At 47.8% G+C, this 12,389-nt stretch overlaps 4 protein-coding genes across 4 annotated transcripts; 2 read left to right on the forward strand and 2 right to left on the reverse strand.

Annotated features, from left to right (window-relative positions):
- Positions 1-715: 715 nt before the first annotated feature.
- N7496_004242 (uncharacterized protein) lies at positions 716-2,311 on the forward strand (the record flags this gene model as incomplete). Its single annotated transcript, XM_056697173.1, has 2 exons — positions 716-1,264; positions 1,325-2,311. 2 exons carry the CDS (start codon positions 716-718, stop codon positions 2,309-2,311), a joined length of 1,536 nt encoding a protein of 511 aa, XP_056559385.1.
- A 1,212-nt stretch (positions 2,312-3,523) lies between these two features.
- N7496_004243 (BAR and SH3 domain-containing protein) lies at positions 3,524-5,197 on the reverse strand (the record flags this gene model as incomplete). Its single annotated transcript, XM_056697174.1, has 4 exons — positions 3,524-4,438; positions 4,501-4,617; positions 4,683-5,024; positions 5,084-5,197. The coding sequence occupies 4 exons, from the start codon at positions 5,195-5,197 to the stop codon at positions 3,524-3,526; spliced, it is 1,488 nt and encodes a 495-aa protein (XP_056559386.1).
- Positions 5,198-6,058: 861 nt separating this feature from the next.
- On the forward strand, positions 6,059-7,940 carry N7496_004244 (DNA helicase ZGRF1-like domain-containing protein; the record flags this gene model as incomplete). The annotated part of the gene is made up of 2 exons (XM_056697175.1): positions 6,059-7,497; positions 7,550-7,940. The coding sequence occupies 2 exons, from the start codon at positions 6,059-6,061 to the stop codon at positions 7,938-7,940; spliced, it is 1,830 nt and encodes a 609-aa protein (XP_056559387.1).
- Positions 7,941-8,257: 317 nt separating this feature from the next.
- N7496_004245 (uncharacterized protein) lies at positions 8,258-9,537 on the reverse strand (the record flags this gene model as incomplete). Its single annotated transcript, XM_056697176.1, has 4 exons — positions 8,258-8,297; positions 8,363-8,581; positions 8,660-8,794; positions 8,915-9,537. The coding sequence occupies 4 exons, from the start codon at positions 9,535-9,537 to the stop codon at positions 8,258-8,260; spliced, it is 1,017 nt and encodes a 338-aa protein (XP_056559388.1).
- Positions 9,538-12,389: the final 2,852 nt, after the last annotated feature.

Genomic DNA, 12,389 nt, shown 5'->3' on the forward strand with positions numbered 1-12,389 from the left:
GGCCTTTTCGTACAATATATATGCATGGAAGAAATAATTTGAGGAGAAAAAGGGAAACCGACACATTGCAGCTGCCCTCCATGGATGGGAAATTCCTCCTGTCAGCCCCAGATCCAGGCCTTAGAGAACTAAAGACTGACTCGGCAGAACTTGACCAAATGACTTGTTATGAGTAGTCTTGTATCAGGCATCAAGCCACGTTCTGTCAATACGAGGCGATGAGCACAGTCGCCACCAATCTGTGTATATGTTTGCTTTCTGTAGGGGTTTGGGTACCCTGCAGTATTAATGATCCAAATGAACCGCAATTTGAGGCTGTATATTTCACCCGGGTAAGATACTAACCCGGGTAAGATACTCCTTCAATTCCCAAATCCGTGCCCTGATGCATCCTGCAGCACACAGCACGCGCCGGGCCACGTCACAAGACCTACGGTACTGCATGTTAGTTTCCTCGAATTGCTCTCTTCCAATCAACTACCAAGGCTATATATTGATAGCTTTGATCCACCCTAGTGCATACTTACATGTTAATGGCGCACGGCAAGTTGGCCTCGGCGCCTTTGATACTAAAATATACCTAAAAATAGCCCCCACGGGGCTTATGCGCAGCCACTCCACCACATCATCGGGCGGTAACACTCACTTATATAACTCACGTCTTGCTGAAAGTACCCAGGCCCTCAAAATAATTGTCAAAATATCTTGAAGAGCTATGATCAGAGATACATTCGGCGCGCTCGTGTTTACGCACATATTCGTGCTATGGTTCCGCTGCGTCACACCTCTCAGTGTTCTCTACTGTGTGGCATGGATATTAGACTATCCACCCAAGCATTGGGGCTCAACAGTACTTGGGATATATGCTCTTACTGAGGCTCTTTTTTATTTTCTTGTCTTTCTTCCTCGAAGTCGGCTTCTGCAGCAGGGTGTGGTTCACCCTGACACTGATCCAAAGACTCGACGAGAATTAGTCCGAAGAAGTATTGAGACTATCCCAGACCCAGAGCAATTTATCTCATTATGGAGCCGAGGCACACATCCAAGCCGAATTCACCGTGAAAACTTCAAGGAGTGGCTATGCTGGGCCTACTTCAACAAATGCACATGGGACGACAACGAAGAGGAAGAACTCAACGAGTATGTCCGCGAGTTCGAGGGTCTTCTTGGATATAAACTGCTAGAAGGCAGGGACTCTTTGAAGCCGCTGAGGGTCTCTTTAGATCCCGTTAACATCTACCATCGGCCTCTTCTTTATTACATTGTGAGTTTGTTTTTGAGATCCATGTAATAGAACAGTGTGTTTGTGACTAACACTATCTAGTTCGGCGTTGGTGGGGCCGACCTCGTATCCTACCTTTTTATGAGATACCATGGCTATCAACATTACGCACTGTCACGGTGGTGGATGAGTATTCCCATGAGGCCTCAGACCGTGTTCAGCCAACATCGATCCACAGCCAAACATCTTTCCTATTGGTATCGGCCGCATACCTCCCCAGAAAGTCTTCCAATTGTGTATTTCCACGGAATTGGCATTCTCTACACGTATATGCGGTTTTTCGGGGAGTTATCAAGAACCCTTGATGCAGATAGTTTAACTCAAGCCAACGGCTCCACCGGCATCATAGTCTTTGACATTCTACCCATCAGCTTCCGGATGACACATCCAGCTCTCCTTAAGGACGAACTCTGCACGGAGATACTCTCTGTTCTTAACCGGCACAAATGGGACAAGTTCGTTCTGATGGCTACTTCCTTCGGAAGTGTAATTTCGTCTCAAATGTTGCATGATACGTTGCTCGCGCCACGCATTGGTCCAATCATCTTCACTGACCCAGTCCCATTTCTCCTTCATTTACCCACCATCACATACAACTTCACCCAACGCAAGCCCAAAACAGCCAGTCAGCTCCAGTTATATTTTTTTGCGTCTCGGGATATGGGAGCCGCTCACACTCTATGCCGCCGGTTCTTCTGGAGTGAGAGCATTCTCTGGAAAGATGAGATCGTTGGCAAAGGGAGGCGAGTCAGTGTGGTTCTGTGCGAGCGAGATATTGTCATCGATACAACTGCTGTTGGTCGCTATTTAACGCGCAAATGTGGTGTGCGGGCGGTCGATGATTGGGATCGCGATGACGAGAACTGGAAAAGGCGTGTTTGGGAAGGTGGGGAGTTGGATGTCGTTTGGATGGATGGGCTTAATCATGCGGAGCTGTTTGATACAAAGCGCGATCGAAACATCCTGATTGATATTACACTAAATTATTCTAGAGGAACAAAAAGCTCAATACGAACTAGAGGTAACTAGAAGCCTCTTTCTAACCGGAAAGAACACCAATTTTCAAACCTCACCTAATCAAAATTTGGAGCCTCACTTGATTTTCCGTCTTCACCCCCATTTTTCACCTCAGACAAGATCCTTCCATCTTGGAGTATTAACTCTTGATTGATTCACGCCATTATAGTAGTATAATAGTTATTATAACTAGCGCGCTATAGATAATAAGATCTTTCTTGCCTATATAGTCTAATATTTAGAATCTTAGTATCTACACATAGCTCCTCTATAGATTGACTATCTATGGTCTATCGAGAAAGGAGACTCTATAGTTAACTAGTTAGATCCGCCAGTATTAATCATTATTATGCCTATATAACTAGTTAGAGGTAATATAGTAATTTAGACCTGTTGATATCCTACTAGTCCACCCAATGTTTCATAAGTAGTGATTTCCGACAAGATAGTCTTGTATTGTCCCCTGTTGATTTCTTCTTTCTGACTTAGTTCTTCATGAGATTTCTATCTAGTCCTTCTTCTTTCTTGCGTAGTGGGCAAACACCATCAGTTGGAATGGGATTAATGCCACCAAGAAGGTATTTGCGATTCCGGAGCCTCTCCTCCTATTGTCATTCCTTTTATTGGGTACCTTTACTGCTCGCTTAGGTCAAGCGACGCTAAAGAGGTACTTAGCCTTTTCTTCAAGAAAACCCCTACCGAAAGACCTACCGCACCTGAGCCACGCGTCGGTAGCCAGGGCTAGCTTCTTATATCTCCTTGTTCCTACTTCTTCTAGTACTCGTGGGTGAAACCACGTGATACGGCAACTGTGTTCCCCTCGTTAGGCTTTTGTATGGTGTCACTTCTTTCGACTAGGGATGGTAATCTTACAAAATCTTCCAGTATTATATTAGATCAGCTAGCACAATTGCTTCATAGAAGAACCTTCCCTTGATGAACAGCTTTTATACTGGAACTGGAACAAGTTGGCCGTAGATATTAAGATCCAAGGATGTCCTCGTAGCTCAGTGAGGTGTCGTTGTAATTTCCTAGTCTCTTCAACTCCAGTTGGAAGACGACACAAATCATTATTGAAGTTGTCATAGCATGTATTAACGTGGGAGAAGTATTCTCCCCTGGATATCACAATTTCCCATCCGCATGTAGAGTACCATCCACCTAATTACCATATCCCAAAATCCCAATCCATATACTAAACTTTTATTAGAACTGCCGTCTTGATCACTTGACATAATTCGCAGGGAACGCTCCCTGGACACCCCGTAACTCGCCTTCCCACCAGTCATCCGTGCTGTTCGTCTTCTGTATCACGCGAATCCGATCGCCCTCTCGGAAGACAAGATCGCCAGCACCCTGCCCGTCAAAATCGTACAGGGCCGTAACAAAGTTCACGGGTCGGGGTGGTGGTGGAGGTTTCTTCTTTTTGAGCGCCGCCATGGCAAAGGGCTCGGTTCCAGCGCTGGAGATGGTGCTTGAGGTGGTCTGGCGGTGGAGCTGGAAGTGATCAATGTTCGGGCCTGCAGGCGAGAATGAGACACCCGTTGGTTGGGCGGCGGGTTGGATGTATGGACTTGGTGTTGGAGCTACCTGAGGAGGAGGCGCGTACGAGTCCCCTCCCGAGGGAAGTGGCGGCGTGCTCGACGAGCTGCCAACGGAGATAGGCGGTGTCATCATTGATGAGCTTGGTGATGGGGACCGCATATCTGCCGCACACGGCTTGGGTGCAAGCATTGCAGGTGGTACGGCGTATCGGGGCAAACTGTTGCCACTGCGGACGGATGAAGCCGATGAGATAGTGCTGATGCTACGGCCGCCGATGGAGGGACGCTTGTTTTGAGCCTCGTGGGCCTGTGACAGGCGGAGAGCTTTGCCGTGGGCTAGACAGCTTAGACTCTCGACGTCGGCTTGGGCGGGCCTGTAGACAGATTCCCAGTCTTGGACGACTTGGTCCATTGGGGGCGGTGGGTTAGGGAATCCTTCATCGTCGCAGAAGCCGGAGAGAACCGTGTAGTAGTGTGCCAACATGCGGTTCTGAATCTGGACCTGGGCCCGAAGTATGTATGGGGCGAGGGAGAAGAGAAGTGAGATAAGAGTGGGAAGGCGCTGGAGCAGGTCTTGATCTGCTTGTTGGTAGACCTGGGATTGGAATTAGTGATTGTTCAATCAGCAAGGTAGGTGGTTGATGGAAGCGCGTTCACCTCTTTTGCCATTGATAGTTCTGCTTCTGCCTTGGCGAGATTGGCATTTTCCCGGTCGGTGCGTTTTGGTTTATGGATGAGGCCATCGACTTTGGTTTGGAAACGTTCAACATCCGACTATCGACGTTGGGAGTTAGTATAAGAAATAGTCCCGATGTCATATCACTGGTATTATCTCCCACCTTTTTATCATTGCGCTTCTTGATAGCCTTCTTCATTGGAGCTAGGTAGCTCTTCGCTTGCTCCGCGGGTTGGGACATGCGCAGCTCGACGACATTGAGCTCCTGCACAAGCTCAACGCGCAGATCGTCATATTCGCGTCGTAGGTTGTTCGTTCGTGAAAGGAGCGCAGGGGGGGTTTCCTCGGGAATATGGCGCGTCTCGGTCTCGGATGAGCCGACGATGGGCGCATATAGTCCATCGAATTCATCGGCCATGCGACTCTGGAAGGTCGCAATGGAGACCCAAGCATCGCGCCAGGCTTTTGTCGATTCGATAATCTGGATGGAGGGAGAAATGATTAGCTATCGAGGAACGCGCGTCACTAGCAAATGGGGGGAATCCGCGAAATCATGCTGCCTACCTTGGTAAACAAGTTATCAGCATCTTCAAAGTCCTTTAAAAGGACGGCCACTTGACTGTTGTCGGCAGACTTGGTGGCAGTCATTCGACCGAAACGTCTCTGCATGCTCTGCATCTTGGATGAAGCTGCCAGGGACAACTGGACTTTGACGGGAGAATAAAGTGACGAAGCTCCGTTTCAGACGCAGGGAATGTGTAACACAACAGAGCCAACCGGAAAAATAATAAGAAAAAGCTTCTCAGCTTACCGAGAAGAACGAGCCAATCTCAGCAGGTTGCAATACGAGAAAGAATGAGAGAAAGAGAAAGTAAAAAGGGCGACGACACTTTAGCAAGGCCGAATTCCCCCCCTCCTTCACGACGGCTCCGACTTGTTTCAGCCTCCTGCGGCTCTCGCGAATGTCGCTGGGGCCACGGCCCCCCTCCAACCCCTCCACACTATTTTTGGGCTGGTTGACTTGACTGAATGCTTTTTTCTGCGAGGCTTAACCGTCCAGGGTATTTTGCTGATCGATGCCTTCATGGCTTTGGCTGCTTTTGCGTGCCGCTCCACTGTGAGCATGGACAAATCAGACTGCTGGGCCTGACTCGGTGCATATGAAAGTGACCTCTCAAAGAGGGCCGGTGCCGTGTGGGGGCTGGGGGCGATGTACTGTAGGATGGAAATGAGTCAACGGTTTTCATGAAGGAATCGAAATCTTGTTTGCCGTCATCCATATTCTTGACGATAATCGAATGAGAACAATGCGAGAGATGTAGACTTGGGGAGGATGAGGAGGAAGCTGTTTACTCTGCCGTATACTTTGGGGTAACTGGCCTGAGGCCGCCGTGTTGATAACTGGAGCTTATCGCGACTTTTGTTGCTCGTCATTTCATCATTTCCTGACTTCTGCTCTCCACCCTACTATCCCCCATGGCCTAGCCTCCTTACTCTCCCGATGTGTGATTTCATGCTCGGTCTTCCCCCCGATCTACTATGAACGCGCCGGCATCCTCCACACCTCGAGGCACAGCCCCGACCTCGTCCGCGTCCCCGCTCACCGCGTCGGTGATCAAGTTTCGCTGCCTCTACACACACGATCTGCGCCGAAAGTCTAAACGCTGGCAGGATGGCTACCTTCGATACCACGCGTTTAACAAACGCGTCATGGTCTACGATGAGACCGGGAACTACATTGGAGATCACCATTGGCGGTCCAACGACGAGGTACAGGACGGCGACGAAATGGAGCTGGATAAGGGGGCGTTGATTCAAGTTGGTGAGCGCATGGGAACCACCCAGACGGATATCTCCAGTCTACTTGAGAAGCGAAAGTCCAGTCAAGGTTCCCCGCAGGCGAATGATCCCGCATCCCAGACACCACGTGCCTCGGCGCCTATCCGGTCCTCAGGCTCATCGCAACCATTCCGCTCGTTGAATGAGCTATTGGGGATAAAAAAGACCCCGATTGGTCATATGGTCTCACCGTATGAAGAACGACATCCCCCGACGCCGCCTGCGAATGTCCCCGAATCGTCCGAAAGAGCACCGAAGCGGCAGAAGGTTTCATCGGTAGGGAAGGCGCCTGTGACCAAGCGGAAGGTCCAGTCACAGGTTGTAGATCTGACTATTCAGGAAGATGAGCCTTCGGTGACAAGATCGCCAAACGTTGCTCAAGGGCGGCAAACACCTCGTGAAAGACACCGGGAAGCAAAGCTGCCTAGGAAAGATGTGGGACAAAAGAATCAATCCTCATCAGTGACTCGATCTCCAAATGTGCAGGAGGCGTCAGAACCAGCGAGACCTGACCCCTCTACATCCTCTAAACCTGCTTTCCCAACCCCAATTTCATCGAGAAACTATTTTTCCAAGCCCGTGTCGCTTGTCGCCCCTAGCGACTCACGAAATGAACAGTTCGAAGCCCGTAGGACCGCGAGCATGACGACCAAACCGAAACCACGAGAAATACCACGAGAAATACCACGAGAGATACCACGAGAAGGAGCACAGCCTCGGCAAAGCTTGGGACAAGAACAGCCAACTCTGCCAGAGGATATACCACAAAAGACAGCAGAATCACCAAATCCAATGCGATCTAATCCCCCGACATTTGCAAAACCAGCCTTGCCATCCTCCCTGGATTCATCTCAAAGCCGCCCTCCAAGGCCAATCCTGTCAGTAGCAGCCAAAGACGGGCAGAGTGAGCAGTCTGAGGATGGCAAAGTCGCCGGTCGCACCGTTCCACCTACGGATAAGCCAACGCCCAAATTACCTAGAGGCCCAGTCAATACTCTGCGTATTTCGAGTGGGAAACCACGTCGGAAGTTGATGTACAGCGCCCTTCTACCCGGTGATTCGCAGAGCTCAGCACCGGGGCTATCCTCATCTTCGCCGAGGAGCCAAAGTCAACCGGTACTCAAACCCGAGGATTCTCAGTCAGTACGTACTCAACCAATGCTGAAAATCAGCTTCTAATCTCCTTCCTAGACCAGCTCTGGCTCCGCTTCAGGAGATTGAGTCTACGAATGCAGAGTTCATGCCTTCCGACTCCACCCAATTCATTCTGGACGAGATGATAGCTCCAAACCTGGAGACTAGCCTCGCGCGAAAGACAACTAATCCGGCGAGTGTTCGTCAAAATCCACTCCTGCAGAGGAAACTGCCAACGAAGAGAGCTCTTGATGCGCCTTTCCGTAAATCACTTTCAGACCCGACTGTCTTGACAACTACCCAGACGCGACCGACATTGACCCGGAGCGCACTGAGCGCAGTTCCCGAGCAACATGAGGCTGTCGAAGCAGGTCCCTGGACCTCAGAAGCTTTAGACTTGTTTGACTTTTGGCCGCCTGGACGGCCAAAACCCAGCTGCATGGATTAAGGCAGGATCACGCTTCCATTCCGTTGATTTATGTTCCATCATTATACCCCATTACTTGATGATCCCCTTTGATGTACATTTTGATGTCACGACCATGCATTCTATAATAAACACCCTTAAATTATGCCAAAAGGCGATGTATGACTTATCGACTACGTGTAAATACCAAAACAATGGTCAATGAAAAACCTCGAATATGATGAGAGTTCATCTAAGTCGAGTTGTTCAGCAGCTCGATGATGATCCTATTATTCGTGACTTTGAATGTCCGCTTCATTCAAACCAGCAAATACTAGCGAGATATTATGAACGAGGTTCTAAGATGATCCACCGGAGCTGTGATAGAACTTGACAATCCTGCGAAGACCCAATTTTAGTACCTAGCCACTCAATTCACGAACACGCCATAGACCGGAACATACCTTGACAAACCCTCTTTCAGGGTTTCCACTTCCACTGAAAATATAATGCGGAACCAGCCTGGAACCTCATTATGATAAGCATAACCTGACGACATCTTCACCCCAATCTGGAGTAACCGGTGGGATAGATCCGACTCTGCGGCCCAGCCGCCTTGATCAGCGATGAGTGTAGGATCTAAGCACTTGGAAAGGTCAATCCATAGAAAAAAGCCAGCAATCCTGCAGGGATAAAATAAAGGTTAGTTTGCACAGAATGAATTCCAGAATTTCACAAGTCAACCCGAAGGAAAGACCTACGCCCCGGGAGCAAAGGGGATTCCCGCCCCTGCTAAGACTTGAGTCGCTAAATCCCGATGCGAACGAAGTAATCGGTGGCTTTCCTGGAAAAAGGTCTTCATGAAAGAGTGATCCTCGAGGATGATAGTAGCAATGCTACACGATATATTCGAAGGCCAAGAGAACCGACTAGATGATTTGCCCGCATTCTCGAGGTAAGATGGTTGCTTTGTTCAAGATAATCCAGGATGGCCAAAGGAATTCATTCCCACTTACCTTGTGGATAATGCCGCCTGCAAGAACCTCTGGTTCTGGCTGATCAAACATCCCAGTCGTAAACCAGCCGCGGCGAAATCCTTCGACATCCCGTACAGCACATGAATCAGAGCTGGATCCACCCCAATGCTGGCTGGCTCGATTGATAGAACTGAAATAAATCCATCGTTGGAACTATCCTCTTTGTAAACTGACAACGCATACACTTCATCACTGATGAGGTGGATCTGATACTTTTGACAGAACTGTAGGAGCGCCACTAGGGTCCCCCGGGGGTAGCATCGACCCAGCGGATTATGAGGGTTGCAGATTAGGAGAGCCCGGACTGACACCCCGTCCTCATCTCGTGCTTTTAAAAAGGCTTCCTCATACCGAGTAACAGCATTTAGACTGAATGGATCGTCCCCTTGGAAGGGAGTGTAGATCAATTTGCAGCTGGAAGGAACGGAGAGATCTCCGTCAAAGGAGCCGTATATGGGCTGACCGAGTAAAATACCGTCTTTAGGATCGGTTAGACTGAGAGCACAGATTGCGTTCAGGCTCGTTACACCGCTTGTGAAAAAGATGTTGTCGGATATGACCGGCGAAACAGGGTAAAAGAAGGTGTTGATTAGGTTGGCCATGGCTTCTCGGAGACGTCTGGAGCCGAAGGGGCCTTCATGGTATGTAAGACTTGTACGGTCGAGACACGATGCTACCTTTTTTGAAAAAAAAAAGAATTTGCCTTAGTTAGCTTCTGCATATAGGGAGAAGCCTAGTAGTCCTTGTCCTCACCTGTGTGCGAATATAATCCAGGATTACGTCTTGCATCAGGAACTAGCATCCCTTCAGTTAGTAAATGCGCGTCCGTATCTAGTTCCACAAAGAGGAGGTTGCGTCACTGCTTTACATTTTCTGCATTGCTGAAAGACACAACGCCGTCTTTGTTTTCTTTATCGAAGGGGGTTTTTAGGGGGCCGAGGTAAGCGTTAGCCAACCCGGCCTCGGCGTACATTTCCCCACGGTTAGAAATCATGTTGCAATGGTTGATAAGGCTGTTGTTGGAATAAAACTGCTCTTCAAACAGGTAAACCTCCTGAAATCCAAATGGAGTTTTGTCAAAGGTTAAAGACACGAGCACTGGCTTAAGGACCGGATTTGTCCCTCCCCGCTTTTGCTCACTGAGTAGAACTAAGCACGCCACTGAGCGCTCTGCTCCGAGTGAACAAGTCTGACCCACTCACTGAGTGCTCTGATTTGCTTAGAGAACAGGAGAGCAGCTAACCTAAGGCATCCTAATAAAATGCAAAATGCTAGCCCTATCCACGTGAAACCCTTGTTGTCTAGATTGCCCCCACGGCCCCATCGAAAAAGCGTTGGCATCAATAAACAGACGTTGTATTTTTGGTGTATTCGTTGGTGTTCATGGTGTTCATTGTGCCTCGATAGAACCTAATGACTGGGTACCCAATCAGCCAATCAATTAAACTATATGCTCCTAGAAACCCTTGCCTACTAATTCCACGGTCTCCTGGATAGGCATGGAGGGAGGGCTAATTTTAGAGCAATTACATGAAGCTACTAGAAGACCGTAAGTTTTACACTGGGTAAGGCTCTACCAGGAAAGGAATATTCTGGATTAATGGTGAAGCATAGCTTCTCTCGCTTTGAGTTTACAACGGGATTTACTATGCCTAAGAAGGAAGAACGATCCACTGGGGTAGGTAGCCTTATTCCACTAGCTTACGTTTACTTGCCATCCTCCGGGAACCTTCCACTACTATTATATACCACGACGCGACTTTCTCGGTATTTACTTCTTCGTTTATCACTAGATGCTGCACTATTTTAAATATGGAGACTTCTCCAGCTCAGTTTCTATAGAAGGAGATTGATTATACGTTCAGAGGCATTTAAATAGACTGTTCTTAAGGTTGATATCGACTTGTTCGTGATCTGATATAATGATATCATTCGGCGTAGGAGATTTCTTTGTTTTCTAAATAGCCGGCACTTAATTAAGAGCTTCTGTGTATCCGGCTCTCAAACCCAGTGTCCAAAAGAGTGTGTCTTGAAATATAATAATGGGCTCCATATAAGCCTTGGGAAAGCAGCAAAACTGTGCTGACCTTGTTCGCATGGAATGAAGCAATAGGGCTGCTATTTTTCATGTAGTTTCTATTGATTATGCCATATACTGTATGAGGGCTTATGGATCACGCGCACAGCACATCTTAGACATTGAAACCGGCAAGGGCATTTAGGCGATTGGGTAATAAAGTCCCACTAAAATGCCAAGATAATCTAGCTGGATAGACTCAGAGATGTTGTTCCGAGCGGCAAGTACTCCTCCTCATTTTGTAAGCTTACCGCTATCATAGTATAGCCACTGTTGGAGGCGTCGACCTTTTCCGGCCTCCTGCTGCCTGGGTACTGTTAAAATGTATTCTGAAGGTTGGCGATGTACCGCTGCCCCGCGCTAAACGGCGAACCCTTTACTGTGCTTACTAGCATTCGATTTTCTGCTGAATATCCGCGTGTTCTAGGTCTCTTCTTTCTCCTCTCCTCTAATGATTTCCTATTTCCCATAGTAGCATTGTTTAGCACCAATCCTCTTCTATCTTTCGCAGTTCGGCTTTGGTCTTATTTTCAAAAGAGGAGATGCATTGGATAATTTCCTTGATGCCTCGAGACCGTCCTTTAGTTTGAGACCGATGATCTGTTGTTGTGTACGTTGTTTCCCAATCATTTCAACTATGCTGCGTCCGTGTAAGTCATGACGTTGCATTGCAGGCGGTAGCTAAACGCCTGCATTTCGCCAGCGAAGCGGCAGCATTGCACCACATGCTTTCTCTGTAGCTGAAGGTTCAGCTCCCGTATACTCCTCTCCCGCGATTCCCGCATAATACTATCCACAAGAAGATTCATTACCTAGGGCCCATGAAGGTCTCACAATATCTAGTTTTGGAACTAAGTACTTACGTTAACTAGTGACTTCTTCCATACCTAATTAACGGGCTTTCTACCTTACAAGTAGATATCTTGATAAGTATTTATGAGAGTAAGAAATAATATGTTTAACTAAAGAGATTAAAAATTACGCGAACTACCAGAAATTCACTCCGATCAATTGATATAGATGTGTATGTTCACACCTTAAAATACTCCCCCATCTAGATTAAAACGACTCGGTACCTAACAATATAGTAAGCACTAGAACCGTATTCCAAGCCCTCTTGTTGCCAAGAACCGTGGCTATCATGGCCCGCGTTCTAGATTAGACATGTTTAGATCTGCTGCTTATTATTACCTGCAGCTTAGGTATATAAGGAGGTAATTTGTTGCCAATAATTATGTTCATCAACCAGACTTACTATACAACGCCGAGGAAGTTGTTCGGCACAACAGGTTGTGACTTGTTTCAAGAATCTATTTATTTTTACCAAGTGATAGTTCCATCTGTACAAGATTTCGAAATTCGTTAAGGAACACAAAA

The sequence above is a fragment of the Penicillium cataractarum genome (genome assembly GCF_028827025.1).
Source record: "Penicillium cataractarum strain IBT 29864 chromosome Unknown utg000002l, whole genome shotgun sequence".
Classification (NCBI taxonomy): Eukaryota; Fungi; Ascomycota; class Eurotiomycetes; order Eurotiales; family Aspergillaceae; genus Penicillium; species Penicillium cataractarum.